At 30.9% G+C, this 19,235-nt stretch overlaps 1 protein-coding gene across 1 annotated transcript; it reads right to left on the minus strand.

Moving 5' to 3' along the window:
* LOC107615465 (26S proteasome non-ATPase regulatory subunit 12 homolog A-like) lies at positions 13,300–15,307 on the minus strand. The gene is made up of 5 exons (XM_016317523.2): positions 15,253–15,307; positions 14,321–14,409; positions 13,859–13,963; positions 13,719–13,775; positions 13,300–13,614 (listed from the first exon to the last, which is right to left on the minus strand). Exons 1-5 carry the CDS (start codon positions 15,305–15,307, stop codon positions 13,414–13,416), a joined length of 507 nt encoding a protein of 168 aa, XP_016173009.1. The 3' UTR covers positions 13,300–13,413.

Here is a 19,235-nt window from a genome sequence, read left to right on the forward strand (position 1 = left end):
GCCAAAGACAAGCATTGATGCTCCGCTCCCCACAAGAGCAGAGCACACCACTGGGAGCAAGCAACATATGGGCTGAAAATTCAATTAAAAATCCAATTTAATTCAATTCTTCACCAAATTAAAAAGTCTACCCAAATTCTAAAGTCCAAAAATAGGAAGTGTATAAATAGAAGCTAGTTTGATTTGGAAGAAACTTTTGATCCTTTTTGCTTCTTAGAGAATTTTTTCATTTTTGTAATTTTTAGAGTTTTTACTTTGAATTTGGATCTTGGAGAATTTGGAAGGAGAATTGATCTCTCTTCTTCCTTGTTCTTGCTTGAGCACTTTTTACTTCTTATCTTGGATCTTGGGTGGAGAATTGAAGAAATTCTGTTTCAATCTCACATTGAGATCTCTTTGTTTATCTTTCTGCATAATTCTAGAAACTGTGATTTGATTGCAAATTCTGTTTACTGCTTTCATTCTTCTACTTCTTCTGCAATTTACTTTTCCATTTTCTTTTGCAATTGTTCTTGTTGGATCAAGGAAGGATTTGAGATCTAGACTTTTTTTCTAGTCTCCTCCACCCCTGAGATCTTCAACTTTCTTTTAGTTATTGCAATTGAATTACATTTTACTTTCTGTTTAGATTTTCAAGCAATTGTTCTTCTCTTGTTTAGATCTACTGCATTTAACTTCATCTTCTACTTCTCTGTTAATTGTCTTTTACTTCTGCTTGTTTAAATTCTGCAACCCCAGCTCCCAATTCCTTTTATAATTCAAGTAATTTACATTTCTTGCCCTTTAAGATTCATTCATTTATATTTCTTGCAATCTAAGCTTCTGCAATTTAATTTACTTGTTCTTTAAGATTCAACACTTTTACTTTCTGCTCTCTTTAATTTACTACAATTCTTCCCTCTTCCTTTATAATTCATGCAATTTAGCTTCTGCCAATTACAAACCACTCAAACCAATACTTGATTCGCTTGACTAAATCAACCACTAAACTAAAATTGCTCAATCCTTCAATCCCTGTGGGATCGACCTCACTCATGTGAGTTATTATTACTTGATGCGACCCGGTACACTTGCCAGTGAGTTGTGGGTGTTGGAATTCGTTTTCCAAAATATCCATCAGTTACATTATTTAACCATAAATTTTTTATTCTTGTGTGTCTTCTTCCCTATGATTGCAATCTTTGCTTTGTTCCATTCTATATGTCCACTATTTAGTGTATTTACACGCTTGCATATGATTGAGGCCATTATTTGATTATTACCTCACTTATCCCAAATAAGCCTACCCTTTCAATTACCTTTGTCAGCCACTTTGAGCCTTTTAATCCCATTTGTTTTATGTTTTACCACATTACTAGCCTTAAGTGGAAAAACAATTAAATATCCCAATTAAATCTTTGGTTAGCTTAAGATAGAAATTTGTGTGTTAATTAAGTATGGGAGAATTGTGGGAACAAGGGTTAATAAGGGAATGTGTCATGATAAAATAATGAAAATTTGGGTGCCTACTCATGTGAAACTATAAAAATTAAAAATCCATGTGCATTGATAAGCTATGTTTATTTTCATGTTCAGGAAAAAAAAAGAGAGAAGAAAATCCAAAAAAAAAAATATTCAATAAATAAGTAAATAAATAAGGGGACAAAATTACCCCAATGTTAAGTTAATGAAAAATCAATGCATATGTGATAAAATTAAAGAAAAGTTGATACATGAGTATGATATGCAAAAGTGAGAATTTTGGGTAGCTAGGCATGAATTTAAAAGTATATAGAATGTGTGTATAGGTGAGAGCTTGGGTTAATTAAAGATTCATATTATAGCTCACTTGGCCATACACATATCCTCACCCTTACCTTAGCCCCATTACAACCCTGAAAAGACCTCATGATGTTTGCATTGGTACATTAAATTTTTGTTGATTAGTTAGATGAAGAACAAAGTTTAGAAAGCATGACTAGAGAAGAGTAGAGTGAATTAACCCTAGACACTTAAAAGATTAGAGTAATATACACTACCAGTGAGGGTTCAATGCTTGATTCTATGTTCCCTGCTTTCATGAGCTATCTTCTTACAAGTTTACTTGTCTTTTATTGTATAATTTGAATTAGTGAAATCTGATTTATGTTTGTCTTGGAAAATTTGTTCACTTTTAACCAAGTAGGTAGAAACATTTTTGCATATAGTTGCATTCATATAGATAGGTTGCATTTCATACATTCTACCATTCCTCTTCACTCTTATAGCTTCTCTTGAGCTTAGCATGAGGACATGCTATTGTTTAAGTGTGGGGAGGTTGATAAACCACTATTTTATGGTTTATCTTGTGCTCAATTGAGTGGTTTGTATGAACTCTTTACCCACTTATTCATACTATTTGCATGGTTTTACTTTTTCCTTCCTGATTTTGTGCTATGATTGAAAACATGCTTCTTTGGCCTTATATTTCCTAATATTAATCCTCTCTTATTACCATTCGATACCTTGATATGTGCGTTAAGTGATTACAGGGATTACAGGGTAGGAATGGCTTAGAGGATGGAAAGGAAGCATGCAAAAATGGAAGGAATACGAGAAACTGAAGGAACTGCTAAAGTTGCCCAGCCTGACCTTCTGGTACTAAATCGACCATAACTTGAGCTACAGAGGTCCAAATGAGATGGTTCCAGTTGCGTTGGAAAGCTAACGTCTGGGGCTTCGCAACGATATACAAGTTGCCATAGCTGCCTCGAAGCCAGGCGACGCAAACGCGTGAATCACGCGGACGCATGACCTAGCAAAAATGCAATCCACGCAAACGCGTGGACGACGCTTCCGCGTCACCTTGTCGCGACCTGAACGTAACAGAAATCGCTGGGGGCGATTTTTGGGCTGTTTTTGACCCAGTTTTCGGCCCAGAAAACTCATATTAGAGGCTATAAAGTGGGAGAATGCATCCATTCATGAGGAGGTCTTCCATTATTCACTTTTCATAATTTAGATGTAGTTTTTAGAGTGAGAGGTTCTCTCCTCTCTCTTAGGTTTTAGGATTAGGATTCCTCTTAAAGGATTTAGGATTTCAACTTCTTCTCAGGTTCAATATTCCTTTTATATTTTTATTTATTCTAATACTTTTATTCGTATTTGACTTATGTTACCAATTTGGCTTATGAACTCTTTATGTTTAGATTAATTTTCTTTTATTAATGCAATTGAGGTATTTCAGATTTATGATTTTTATTTAGCTCTTCATATTCTCGACTTTAATTGATTAACTGGAGACTCTTGAGTTATCAAACTCATCGTGGTTGATAATTGTTATTTTTGCTAATTGAATTGAATTCCAATAACTCTAGTCCTTTCTTAGGAGTTGGCTAGGACTTGAGGATCAAACTAATTAGTCCACTTGACTTTCCTTTGCTTTAGTAAAGGTTAACTAAGTAGGATTAAAACCCAATTCTCATCACCGTTGATAAGGATAACTAGGATAGGACTTCCAAATTTTCATACTTTGCCAAGAGTTTTATTAGTTATTAATTTATTAATTCCTGCAATTTATTTCCCTTGTTCAAACCTTTTAAAACCCAAAAACACTGTTTTTCATAACTAATAATAAGAACACCTCCCTACAATTCCTTGAGAAGACGACTCGAGGTTAAATAGCTTCTCAATACGCGGTACCAAATAGACTAGAGTCGGCATTGTTGACTTAAACACCGGTACGCATTTTTACAAAATTTTTTCGCAAAAGATACATTTTCCCATTCAAAAAAATCTACTGAATTCAAATTTTATCTTTTATTTTTAAATTATTATTTTTAAATTTTTGAACCTATTTCAGACAATTAAATTATTATTTTATTAAAACAGTTATTCCGATTCTTACATGATGCGTACAATCTTTGGAGCCTTAGTATAAGGGGTCATAATGCATTCTTTTATAAGGGACATTCTTGGTATGTTTGCACTCCATTGATCCCTTGTCTTCCTTGTAATCGATCATGCAACCATTTACAAAACAATCTATCTTAACTTCCCTTAACCCTAATTGGGAAGCAATTATCTTAGCTTCATATTAGTTTGTGAGAATATGACTAGGATCATTAGCAACTTCTCTAATTAACGTCGCCATTTGTTCAAAAGAATACTGTGACTGGTTATTTTCAGATTTATTAGCTAACATTCTTGTGATAATTGGCAGTTGCAAGTGAACAGACCCTTCCCACAGAGGCATATGCATGATTCCAATATGCGGTAAAATCTTTGTGCACGGGTAACATCTGCCTCCAAAGTGGCAATCAAAGCTTCCATCGATAAACTAGTAGTGTGTAATAGTGTATGGTTTGTTCCACGCACATTAAAACTATTTTTTAGAGCTAGACAAGAGTTCTTAATATGAAAGAGGAGTACAAGAAGTGGTTAATGAGTTTTTTTTGCAGTTATTTAAAACGTCTAATTGATAAAAAAAAAAAAATAATATTCCAAAACAAAGATTCAAGAGTGGCGGTAATTATTAACAAAGGAAGTCACGTAAATATTGTTTGTTGTTGACAATAACACTAAAAATAACAATGAGATAAATTTATTATTTAGTTTTATTTTTTTGTTCGTCTTGGTCCTCTTGTTCTTGCTTATTGTATTGAACTTTCTTGTAAAAGAAAAAGAATTTGCTATGCTTATAAGACAGAATCTATTATAACTACTGCATTTTATTGATGTATATATAATTATATATAGTAGAGACTTGCATTCATTGCAATGAGCATCACAATCATAATTCCATAGTTTTCAATTCAATTTTAATTTATTTTCTTATTTTCTTTCTCAAGTTCCGCAATCCTTTCACATATACTATCTTCTATACTTCTACTTGTAAGACCAATAAAATTTAGTTGTTTAGCGGAGGGAAAAGGCATTAACATGGCAAACCTAAAACTAATTTAAAAAATATCAATAAAAAAATAATATTTGTCTAATTTTCAATCAATTTTTGTAATTTTTTTATTTTAGAAATTAAGTCATTTGATTCCAGATAACGTTTTTCTTTGTTGTTTTATTTTCGATCTATTCTTTTTTTGGTTTTTCTTCAACAATTAATGTTTATTTTTCGAGTTTTTTTTTCATTTCTATACACTGAAAAGTGTGAACCAAAAAAAAAAATTATTGAGATCAAATTTATTTATTAAGTGGAGGTAATAATATATTTTTTTTTCTCTATATTCTATATGAAATTTTATGAAAATTCAGTAGAAAACTTGTCTCCACATAGTTTAATGTAGATCCGTTTTTGATTGGCAAGATCTATAAGAGTGTAATTCTCGTATGGAATATGAAAAATATTTATTTATTTTTTTATCTTATGACTACTATTTGTACACTAAAAGAGGATTTTTTTAAGGAAAAGACAATTAGTGACTTAGATACCTTCATCAGACTAAAATATAGTCATAATCAAATTATTTTTCTTATATTAAAAATTAAATTAAAAAAATATGCATATGCATTTTTTGTATAAATTAATTAATATAATTAATTAATTATATAACTGCTCTCTTTGATATTAAATTAATATTTTATGTTGCCAAAACACCCTTTCAATTACATTTGAAGCGACAATTTGGGGATTAAACCTATTGCATCTTATGTAAGTTGAAAATTGTATATTTATTTGAATCTCGTCCTCATCATTCAGCCTTCCGTACAATTTAGTGATTAAATTTTCAGCATCTCTTATTTAAATTCGAAATAGTGTATGTGATCCTCATCCTCATCGTTTAGCCTTTAAAAAAATAAACTACATAATATTTTCAATCCGAAAACGTAAACACGTGTTATGTGTACTTGTATTCATCATATCATTATCAAAATGGCACAAGGGACTTGTATTCCAAGTTGCAAATTCGGTACTACTTTGCTTTAATAATTAATTTATTGGCAGGATCTTTAATAGCGATTTAGCGACTAGTTTCATACCGTGTTTGAATAAATTTTCTTTTAATTATTAAAAAAATGCATTGATTGTTTTTCTGATCCAATATTATTTCTAAAGTGAATTATAGGGTACAGATCAAAACTCATACAGATTTAAAGATTTGCTTACTAAACTACACTTTTTAAAATCACACTTTTCACTTAAAATCGTAGTTCTTCACAAAGAAAAGCGTCACCTAATGGAAAAAAGTAAATTAGAAGATTTAAGAGAAGAAATAATTAAGTTATCAAAATTAATAGATCAAAAATTAATGATTTTAACTAATGTTAACTGTAATGACACCGAATTCTTAAAATCAATACAAAATGATTTTTCTCAAAATCTTTATTTTACTATAAGTTTTATTGAAGGATTTCAAAAACCTGAAAAAACTTATTTTTCACATGGAATTTCTAAAAAATGTTATCATGGAAATAATTCCCCACATCTTTACCATACTTTTAACCCACAATTAAATTCTATAGTAGATATGCTTGAAGAAATATTAGTATCCATAAAATTTCAAAGAAATAAGGAAAAAGAGAATCCCAAAAGAAGAAAAATTTCAAAATATAATCAACATAACAGATTTAAAAGTAAAACCACCACTAAAATTATGAATATTGAGGAAAGATTAGAAGAAGTTACAATGCTTTTTAAACAATTAAAAATGGCTCAAGAAAATAATATTATGGAACAGGGTTTTCAAATAGAAGAAGAATTAGTAAATTCTGAAAATATAGAAAATGAAGAACACATCCTAGATTATTCAAGTGACGAAGAACCAGCAATTCCAATACAAGTAAAAAATGAAGCTGGAACATCTAAGGATAATCAATCTCAATTTAAATGGGAAACAGGTTTTGATAATTATGCTTTTAAAAAAGGTTTTATAAATAAAGATTCAAAATATACAAAAATACCATTAAAATATGTTCCTAAAATCCAGGAAATGGAAGGAGAAAGAATGCTCGATTTAGACTGTAAAAAGAACGAAAAAAAAATTTTCAAAAATTGGTTGAATTCCTTTTTATTAGAAGCCTTTACTAATCCAAAATTTAGTGAATTGTCTGGAAGAGATATTTGGAATTACATAGGGTTTCATACTAAAGGAACTATAAGAGATTATATGACATCAATAGAAAACCAAATAATAGAAGAATTAGCAACAAAAACTACAGCTTATGATAAGATATTATATATAATGATGATTCTATATAAAGAATTTTTTGGAAAAAATATTATAGATCATAGACAAGAAGTTTATAATAAAGAATATCAAGAAGCAAAAAACCATTTAGCTAATATTCAGATATATGATCTATGTAATGTGGAGTCTTATATATGTGAATATAGAATACATTATTACAAATTAAAAGAAGAAGATAAAAATCATTATCTTAGTATGTATATAACAAAACTTCCATATCCTGCTAATGAATTTATAATGGGAAGATTTAGAAGAGAAATAAATAGAGGAACAATTGAAAATAACTTTGGTGGAGCAACCTCTGCAATAAGAGAGGAAATAAAAGAACGTTGTATGCAAGAAGCAACTCAAAAAAGATTTGCAAATATAATTAGAATTTGCTGTCAAGATAATGAAGAGATATCTCAAAAATATGGTCTTAATAAAAATTTTTAAAGAAAAAGAAAATATCAATTTAGAAAAAGAAAATACTATCCAAACTAAAACAATGACGTAAGCAATGACGTCATAAGAAGGGTAAGGATGGGAATTGTCCATCAAACCCAACTATTATAAATAGGTTGCTTAGGCAATTGTAGAAGCATCAGACAATAGAAAGCAGGAGGCTAAGAGTACTCATATGCTAGGAGAGCAAGGAGGAAGCTGCCAAGGCGATTCTATAGTCTGAAGAAGAATTCCCTTAGGAAAAATAATTCTAAACTCCCCTCTGGAGTTAGCATCTACAATCTCTCCTTTGGAGATAAAAACACCTTATATAAAATATACTAAATAAAGGAAGTTTTTCTCCAGAAAGGTACATCTTCATCTTACCTTTAAATTATGAATTATTTAGAAAGTTTGGAATTAACAGAAGAATCTGATTATTATAGATTAACTGCCTTATTAGATAATGAAAAACAGGATGTTCTAAAAACGGAATTAAATCTCAAATCAAATGAAAACTTTAATAAACAAAATCTCATCATAGTATAATATTTAAAAACAGAGAAAGAATTTATGTCGATGAATTATTTCAGAAAATTGTAAAAACAGAAATACCAAAATATAAAGCTATTGAAAACCCAGTTCTATTATTAAAAGAACCATCAGGAAAATTAGTTTTATTGAATTTCCAAATAAGAGAATCTAAAATTAATAGCCCTTTAAGTTTATCTAAGTTAAAAATTAAAGAAGAAAATTCTGAAATAAAAGAATTAACAAAAAAGGTCGAAAAGTTAAATGAAACCCTAAACACTAAATTATGACAATAAATAAAGAAGAAATATATGTAACTTATAAAGACAAGAAACAAGAGCTCTTTGAAAGAGAAAATCGTTTAAATTATTTACAGTTTTCTGGAATAAATCAAAGGGCATTTGAAGCTCTAAAAATAATTTATGACAAGTTGAAAAGAGAAGTTGAAGAGCTAGAGAAATTAATAGAATCTCTGGAAAATAGTGATGAATCGATGATAGAGTTTGCAGAAATTCTAAAATAATGAAGCATAAAAAGATTGAAAAACCAGAAAATAAAATAAAAAGAAAAAGGGCGGAAAAATTAAAAAGTAAAATAAAGGAATATAAAAGGGAACTAAATAATCTTCGGACCGAAATTGATGACCTTATAATAAAAAGGATAGAAATAAGAATAAATATAAACAAGTTGGAATTAAACTTAAAAAATTTATAAATGCCTGGAAAACCATATTATAACTTAAAAGAATTAAAACTGTTAAAAGAAAAAATGGAGAATGAAGTTGAAAAATTAAAAAGATATTTAGAAACAACAGAAAGTGTAGAAATAAAAGAAGTTCTTGAGGATTTGAGAAATTATATTAAAGAAAAAGACAAACAGATAAAAGATTTTATATACAATAATCCATGCAAAAAAGAATATTATAAACTAAAACAAGATTGAAAAACTATAAAAATCAGAATTATAAATTAAGGACTAATAATAAATAATCACACAAGAAAAATAATAGAAATGGTCAATACTTTAGATTATAAATTCGCACCACCAATTGAATCTATACAAATTATAATCTTATTTGAGGTAAAATATGAAGAATTAATTTCAAAAAAGAAAGAAAAGTCGAATGTTAAAAAACCAAAAAAAATTGGTATCAGAGTCAAGTTAACGATTAAGGGTAACACTTTTTCTCTAAGCAACACTTTTAGTGATACGCTTTTAAATAAAAAAAAACAAGAATATGTAAATCTGTACCAAAATGCATCTGTACACTAGATGGACCCTATTTCTAAGGGCTATGATTTGACGTGCATGTATATATTATGCATTTTCTTTTCCTACAGGAGACAACAAAATGAGTAGTAATTAATTAAGTTGTAGGATTTTAATTTGTTTTACAAGTCAAATGAGGATTTAATAAGATCCTCAAGATTTGGCTATAACGATAAAATCCTCTCGTGAATGAAGATTTCAAAGGTTCTTTTTTAGATGAGAATTTATTTTTATTTGATAAATTCTGGTAAATTATATTAATATATGAACTTTATTTCGTAGACATTTGAGAAACTTTTGCTTGCAGGAATAAAATATTCTTGCTTGAAGAGTAAGAAAAAATGAATATAATATATAGAGACATTTAGGAAGAATTTATTGTAAGTTGTAACAGTTGTTGTACTTATATATTAAGAAAAAAATTAATATTTAATACCAATTTTTTAACCAAACAAATCCAACCAAGTCGATTACATTCATGCGCATATATTTTTCTTCTTCTTCTTCTTCTTCTTCTTCTTCCTTATTTTTCTCTTTCGTTATCATCATCATCACCAACACCACCACCTCCTCTTTATCTTCCTCTTCTTCCTTCTTTTCTCATTGGAATTTTTTCTCCTCATTCGCCACTACAAGAGACACGCCGAATAGCGGCAGTTCTTTTCGGAATTTGCGGCAGTTTTTAACCGTTGCGAAACGAAATTCCAGCGGTTCCACAAGCGTTGCCTATTAGGGGGTGGAGATTTGATTTTGCGACGGTTTTGAGAAACCGCTGACACAACCGCAACAAATCAAATAATTGATTTTGCGGCAGTTTTAGAACCGCCACTATTCGGTCATTGGATTTTAAAAATAAAATCTGCGGCAGTTTTGAGCTGCCACAGATTTATGTGAGTTTTTTTAAAAGAATGCGACATGATTATATCACATACAAAGCGAATGTAAATAACTTGCTAGCATAACCTTCCCTTATAATAAAAAACAAGATTATATCACTAGTTCATGCACATGAATAAATTCATGAAGCCATTTCACAATTTAAGACAAAATAAAACTTTTGACAAAGAATAAAAAAAACATACTTTAACCTCTTTTATCATGATTCCTTGTTCTAACTGCAAAGCAAAATATTGCAGTTATTAGCTAAACTACTTAATAATGCTTGTTGAACTCATCTCACATTCCAATTTAGACTTCTTCTCTCGGCTTCATTGTTCTTCATTGGTTGTTGACTCCATTTCAAGTTCCATACATTGGTGAGACTGTTGTTGGTTCTCAGGAATCAAAGAATGCATGTTGAACTTGCGTTGAGTCCCCCCCATTACTCTATGCTGTTGGCTGCTGAAACCATCTTCATTAACACAAGCTCTCTCATTTTCAGTACTAGGGTGATTGTTGTTGTTGTTCTTGTTGGCACCTGTTGTGCCTTTTGTTTTAAGCATGTGTATTTCCTCAACCATTGGCTTTCACATTTGAACTCGAGCATTTATGAACCAATTCGATACCTACATTAATCAGTTTATTACATATTTAGAGTGTCTTCTGTTAGTAAAAACTAAAGAGAAATGTTTCTTGTACTCATTTTTCGTTACATAGTAACAAGTATTTATACTGACTGGTCCAATTCCTTTGCATGGGATGAAAATTGAAAATAAAAATTCTTACTTTATGATACTGTTTAAAGCTATCATATGATGAAATAGACCTCCTTTCAAAAAAGCTACATATGAACATTGTAGATTACAAATTCAATGAACTGAATATATAAAAAGACTAACAAATAAAATGATGAATTTGAAAGGAATAATCCCCTACCTGGTTTCGTGAAAGACCTTTTTGTGTTGCCAACATGTGTTTATCTGTGTCTATGGGGTAACTGAAATGAAATTCAAAAAAAAAATAAATAATAAAACACTGTAACAAAAATTCAATGTCCTTTTATTTCTTTTTCTAATAGAATGAAAGAAAAGTCAAAGGAGAGAAACAGAGAAACAAAGAGGAACATACAGATGAAGAAAATGCTCGAATAACCATGCTTTGTGGGGATACATCAACTTGGACAAACAAGAAGACTCATAGCTGAATGTTGATACATGGAAATAATCCACAAATTAAATGCACATCACTTAGTTTATCAGTTAATGACACATTTTATTTATATTCTCATAGGAAATGTAATTTATTGGGGAGAATGAAAGATTCATGAAATTAGTAACTTTACTACAAACACATTTTTCAAGTATTAAAGAATAGAAATACTAAAGACATCCATCCAAAATTGAGCTGCCAAGCTTGGGCATACTATATTACACATTTTTCAACTTGGGCATACTATATTGTTTTTTGTCAACATGCAGAGAGATATTCAATTGAGCTGCCAAACTTTAAAACAAATAAGTAGTAAATCAAGCAAATTTTCACTGCGAAAATTTATGATATATGATTTTGACATCTAACTAAAAGAAAGGGAGATTCATCTAACGGAATAAGGAAACAAACATTGGAACACCTATGAATGGTTGAACAATGAACATGTTATAGAACACAATTAGTCTATGCACTAAGAATATATAACCAAGGATAATTCGTTTAGTTTATGTTCAACTAGATTTGTCATGTTTCACAATAAACGGTCATATCTCTCTTTCTCTCTCTGGCTTCTTGGTGTCTTGTAATTTATAACATCAAATACAAACACCAGAGCATGATGATAATATATAAAACCAATTCATTGTTAGGATTATTGGACCTTACCAGTTTTCTCTTTCATTCTTCTACATCAAATTTGCCAAGGGTGGAAAAATCAAAGTCTTTGGCACATTATTTATCTATTTATTTTAAAAAAAAAAGACAAGACAAGAGCCACAATTCAACAAGAAACAACATATTAATACAATTATAGAAAGGAACACCCTTTTATATTCCACAAGGGAGGAACAAAATGATGCAACTCTAAACCAAAATAAAAATCATGAAAAAAAAAGCTGAGAAAAAGTAAGATAAATTGATTCAGATATTAAGAAAAATGATGCAATTATGCACCCCAAAATTCAATATTTGTTAAATGCTATATAGCAGATAGTGCAGTAAAAGCAAGAGGCTTTTTTTCCATTTTTGACAAACAATATGCCCAAATGAAAAAGATAATAAAATAAATCATATAAAAGCAAGTGAATCATGTTAAAGGGAGTGAAAACCAACCTCCTTTTGCATGAAAAGGAGCCTTGCCTTCTTTTGTTGGTAATCTGGCCGAGGAGATAGACAAGAACCACTCTCGGTTCTCCAATCTGCTTTATTCTCATTTGCACCATGGAACATCGAAGATGAAGAACCTGAATTGCTACCTTCTTTTGCTGTAGCCTCAGTTTGATTATCGACAATGATAACATCAGGTGAAAATAGGGCATGTTTGCGAGATAAATTTTTGGAGGCTAAACAAAGGAAGTGAAAAGTTTAAATTTAAACCCTTACCTCTTCGAAATTGAAACAGGAGAACAAAGGTTTCAGATAAATTTATTTACTTCTACTTAACATTCTTTTGAGGTCTTCTCTTAACCCAATTAAAGATGAGGCATAATCTAAATCAAAATTAATCAAATATATAGAGAAATACGTTTGGTTTAATTTACAAGAGGAGAGGTAAGTAGTCTACTTGTGGGTTTTAGTTCCTAATTGCTGTTAATTGGCTATCTGTTTTTGTTCCCTTTGAGATGCACTAGCAGGCATGAGAAAAATAGTCTTAGTCTTAGCTGCTGCCTATAAATACTAGTTGATTAGTTAGTTTTAGTTTTGGTCATTCTATTAGATCAGTTAGAATAGGAGAGGAAGAACTCCCTCCATAGTTGGTAGTTCCAACAGTGTGGTCCAATAAAGGATTGTGATTTGCAATCCCTCATTTATCAATAAAGCCTACCGATTCTGTTACTACCTGATCCTATCAAAACCACATCAAGATTCAAAACATCGCCCAGTAACAAATTTCTATTTAGATTGAACAAGCTAAGCAACATAACGGAAAGTATTGATTAATTTACCGAATCATTAATTCGTAATAGATCCGCTTCAACTTTGGTAGAGATGGTATATCAGCAGGAGCTTCTTCAACAACATTATCACCTTCTTTAGGTTTTTTCTTTTCCTTTGAAGCATCAGCATCAAATACTCTCGTACTAATTTTTCTTGAAAGTATTTGTGCACGAACATAATCTTGACGGTCTAGGCACAAACGAACCTGCACAATTTAATGCAAGAAATTCCTTATTCCACAGCTAAAATGCAACATCAAATTATGGCAGATGCTGTCATCTCTAAAGGAAATAGAATGATGTCTCATACTTGTTCAAGAACGAAAGCAATTTTCTCAGTTTTTGCCATGGCACCAAAAGTTTCCACCTGTTATAAAGGGCCATTACATGAGTCAACTGACTACTAATTGCATAATAAAAATTATCACAACATTCAGTATCCACACCAACCGTAATTTCTTGCATCAAATCAACAGCTTCAGCTATAAGCCCTTGTTCCTCCTTAATCTTGGCAAGTTTCTTGGCCAATCGAGCTCTCTCAATCTCAACATATATCTAATAAATGATACAAATGTCATATGTACATATCACTCAAGCTCAACAACAGATTTTGCTTCACCGTCTTTTGTTTTGTGTTCTTGGCAAGAACCAAAAAAAGTGTAAATTGAAACCAAATAAAAAAGCAAAAGGGATGGATTTGTAACCAAATAATAGAGAAGGAAATCTGAACCAAGTTAAATAAAGGCATAATCTCAACCAAGTGGCACATGAGTAGCGAGCAGATCTGGGACAGAAGCATCATTTGGAATGCATAAGTGGGCGCTTCTCCTCCGGTAAAAACATGAAAAACTAGATAAAAAAGAAACAATAAGCGAATTACCAAATAAATAAAGAAAGGCAGAAGGAGAAGACCTTGTGATGGGTGCTGGTAGAGCTGATAGAGGTTGGAGGCGACACTGGCAGGACGCTCATGCACAGCTTAGAGGAGACGGCGAGTAGACCTGGCAGAGCAGAGAAAGCAGAGGAGCAAGGCGTACAGAGAACACCGTTGAGAGATCTCGAGACCGCAGCAAAGACAATGATGGAAGAGAGAGAGAGAGAGGGAGAGAGAGAGAAAGAGAGAGAGAGAGAGAGAGAACTCTGGTAATTGTTAGGGTAAACACAGTTGAGATTGAGATTTAGGAAAAAAAGAGGCGAAGCTACGAGAAAAATAAAATGAATTGCAGCTTTCTCTAAAACAGCTGCGTTAACAACTACTAAATTGGTAGATAGCGGCTGACTTAAAAACAGCCTCTAAAATAGCGCCGCTATCTGCCGTCTGTCTTGTAGTGTTCCTTTTCCTCTTTCTCCTCCATCATCTTCATTATCATCATCATCATCGTCATTCATTGTCGTCTTCTTTTTTTACGTATCGTCATTATCGTTATCGTCGTTTTGGTTATTGTTATTGTAGAATTTTTGCAATATTGATGACATTCACTATTACATTTTAGACATTTAGTAACATTTACTTCTTAACATTTGTTAAAATGTTAGTAATTATCATAAAATTAAATTTTACATAACATTTAAACTCAAATGTTAGTAAATACGTCTAATTTTTTAAAAAACTTCAAAAAAGTTTTACCTAATCTCAATTAGCTAACCACGCATGTTCTCAGTTCTCACCCTCACTTTTACTGTCAGTGTTCTAGAACGGTGAAACCACCTCTCCATCCTCCTCAATTTCTTGATCTACTCTCTTCAATCTGTCGCTCCCCTCATCGATCTCATGGTTTGCAAATGGAAACCACAATTGCGTGTTTTGCATTGAATCCACCTCTTAATCCTCTTCAATCTCTTACTCCTCCTCTTCGATCTCTCCTTCGCCACTGTCATCGAAGCCATCGTCGCCGCCATCGTCACCGTCAATGTGAGATCTCTGCTCTAAGATCTGAATTGGAAACTCTCAAGGTACGGAGAACTTAATCAATTATTTTATGTTTGTGTTCTTGTGTCTAAAGTTAATCTCATTGAATTAAATCTATGTCTTCTGAAAATTATTTTTGTTAATCTCATGATTCACTACTCATTTCATTCATTTTGAAAATGGAAAGGTTGATTTGATTTGTTAATCTCATGATTCACTACTCATTTCATTTCATTTCATGCTTCACTACAAGTCTTTCATGCTTATTCTCTTACCTGATTTTACAGTAAGATATTCATCAAGATCATGCAATGAAGTTTCTTGTTGTAGATCGAAGAGAAACTTCAATTGCACAAGTAACTTCTCTTACCTTTCACTGAATTTGTTTTTTCATTTGACTTCTCAATTATAGCTAAAAATTATAGTTAATAGATTTTCATTGTTATGTGAATGAATTCATATGTTGTGTTTGACGAAGAATTCAAATTTTTTTAGGATCAATTTTTTTACGGATGTTCTTTGTGCTTTTGGGAGTGTATTTAAATTGTTTGATGAAATGCCTCAAAGAATTTTATGTTACTATATATTTTATATCTTATAACTTTTCAATGGTGTGTTTGTTTGTTTTGGTGGAAAGATTCATGAATAAATTACATGTATAAATCACACCTTGTGTTTATCATAAAAACTTCCATATCAATTTAGCCCCAACCAAATGTGCCCTCATTGTATTCGGATAAGTGGGCTGCCTAGTTAACTAACTAGTCAATTAATGGTTTTTAGCTTTTATGTCAACTCAAAAATATGCCACTAGATAAATGTTAAACACAATTATTCTTAGTTTTCTCTCCTATTTTGATAGAAACCTATATAGTAGAATCAACTTCACGTGAAAGTTAGCTAGTAGTGTCAATGATATAATAATATTCACAAGGTTTATTAGGTTTTGTTGTGATATTATTCCGTTCTCCTCTTCATGGATGCTGAATATACATAATTGACCTGATGATTATAATGTTGTTGCATAATTATTTCCCGTGTGATGAATATGAAATAAGAATTCATTTTAAAATCAGAGTTTAATTAGTTTAAAAATGATAGAGTTAAAAAATTATTTGGTGCGTTTTAATTTGGCGTTAAATTTGTCGAAATTACATTTTAAGATAAATATTGAATATTAATTTTGAATTGTTTTAACAAATTAGATGCTATTATTTTAGCAGCATAGCAATGACAAAAAAAAAAGAGTAACCAGATTGAAGATCCACTTGGGTAGATAAGTAGCTAGTAAATGACAAAGGCAAGGTGCAGGGTGGCCAATGATTATTGCTTGAAAGAGCCTACTGCCTACCATCAATAAGTGTCATTCTCATGTACATTATTCATTAGACTATTCAACCCCTACTACACATGTACTAATCTTTTTACAAACAGTTATTCTGAACTTTATCCACTTCAATTGCACAAGTTAACTTCTCTTATCTTTTACTGATTTTTTTTTCATTTAGTTTCTCATTTATCTTTTTGATGATCCTTTCAGTGCAATTGTTACGCACACTACTGCTCATTCATTCAATGTAAGAAAGATTTCACTTTGGATTCTCAATCACAACAAAACTATAGGCCTAATATATTTGAAATAAACTAATATTTTTACATTTATGAAATTACAGGAATGTGTCATGACAGCTCTTAGGAAAAAAATAGTCATTCTAGTGACTCATCAAGTGGAGTTTCTCTCAGAAGTTGTAAAATCCTGGTAAAGTATCTCAATTTTTGTTGAGATTTCAAGCGTGAGTCATTTAATCTCACATTGGTTAAGTTTGACTTAAGTGAATGATATAAATTTGAAACAAAGCATAGGCTATTCATTTTTATGTTTTGGGTCAAGATGTAGCATTTTTGTTAAACTCTTTAGCTTTCTCTTGACCACTTGATACAATTTTGGTGTTATATTTCATTACATATTAGAGACTAATTCATGTCAAATGTCACAAAATATGTTCCAGGTGACGGAGGGAGGAAAAATTACTCAGTCAGGTAATTATGATGATATCCTAACAGCCAGGATAGCATTCGAACAACTTATGGAGTGACCACTTGTTAAGCAAGCACTTCTGATTCTGAGGCTCTACTAGGAACTGGTGGTTCTAATGCTAACAACCAATGGCATGGTTTCTTCAAGCTTCTCAAGAAAGGCTCACAGATGTCATTTCAACCATTTCACCCTTTTAAGAAGAATGTTCCTAAGTTAATTAGAAGGAAGAGTAAGAGGGTTAGAGAGGATCTCATTCCTTCTTTTGACTCTGAGTTTGCCAACTTCAAATCTTCATGGAAGAATTTCACTCTCTCTGAACTCCAGGCTGCAACTGATGACTTCAGCCATGGTATGATTGTGTTAGTTTATTACATTTTTCATAGTCAGAAATGGTAGTTTACTCGTTAAATCGAAAATGATTGTTGTTATTGGCAGATAATATGATTGGGGAGGGAGGGTATGCAGAGGTATACTTAGGAAAATTGGAAGATGGAAACTTTGTTGCCATATAGAAGCTGACAAGAGGGAACCAAAAAGAAATGACTGCAGATTTTTTGTCTGAGCTTGGAATCATAGTTCATGTGGACCATCCAAACATTGTAGTAACTATTGGAAGAGAAGTAATTCTTTGTTGTTAAGTACTTTTTTAGGTGTTACTTGCATCAAATGTGGGAACCCGATGGACAAAGAACTAAAGATAATGGTGAATGATTCCAGTAGTGAAGTTACTCATCGTCATGAGGATGGAGCATTTGTTAAAGGAGAAGCCATGTACTTGATTTTTGATAATTTGAAAGTGTTTCAAAGCTCTCCTAAAATCTTTGTGAAGGAACTTGTCCAGCTTGGCTACAAAGATTTCAACAATTTGACAGAAATTTATCAAAATATTGCTCTAAAAGAGGTAACTTTGCTTTCCTTTTGATGAGTAAAATCAATAAATCATAAGTATATTTTGCATCCGTTAAATTTTCATCACCCCATTTTTATTATCGATCAAACTAAAGACTAAAAGACATATGTAATGATTGATGAAGCTGCTAAAAACCTTTCGATCAATTTTCTTCTATGATGATTTTTTCCTTTTATTGGCATTGTCTCTTTGGATTTTAAAGTTACTAAAGCAAGCATTAACCTAGAACATGTTTTGTGACATAACTATTTGACTTTATTGGCTTTTGCAGTTTATGATTGTTTCTCAAATTATTTTCAGGCATTGCTTAACAAGTAGTCCCCAAGATCCTATTCACGTTTGAGATTGTCACATAAAGTCAGTGACTCAACATCTTCTATGTCACATAAAGCTCTGCACATAAAAATGGGTCTGCATAGAGGGAAGCAAGTTCTAATCTTGTTTCAAGTTTTCATTAATTTTTTTCATCGTTTTATTTTGTGATTTATATGTTGATATTGAATGAGGAATGGATCAATACATGTTGATAAATACATTTTTCTAGGATTAGTATAAGGACCAAGTTTTTTTATGTACTATATATTACTTTTCTTTTTCTTTTTTATATGGAATGTTCATAGAGCTTAAGTGCTATAAGTATTTTTTATTTCTTTTCTCATTTTATTTGCATCACGAAGAAAACTTGTACAATGATTATTGATTAATAAAAGAAGTTATAAAAATTTTATTTTGTGAATTTAATGAAATATTTCATGTTGTAGTAATTAATTTTAGTATATTTATATTGTGTGTAATATAAAATAAAAAAATAGTATAATATAACTAAAGAAATGTTACTAAAAATCTTTTGTAACATTTTTTAAGTGTTACAAAAATATCTATGGTAACATTTTTCTAAGTGTTACAAAAAATATCTATAGTAACATTTTTTTAAGTATTACATAAAATATTTATTGTAACACTTTTATAA

Source organism: Arachis ipaensis, chromosome B09, assembly GCF_000816755.2.
Source record: "Arachis ipaensis cultivar K30076 chromosome B09, Araip1.1, whole genome shotgun sequence".
In the NCBI taxonomy this organism is placed as follows: Eukaryota; Viridiplantae; Streptophyta; class Magnoliopsida; order Fabales; family Fabaceae; genus Arachis; species Arachis ipaensis.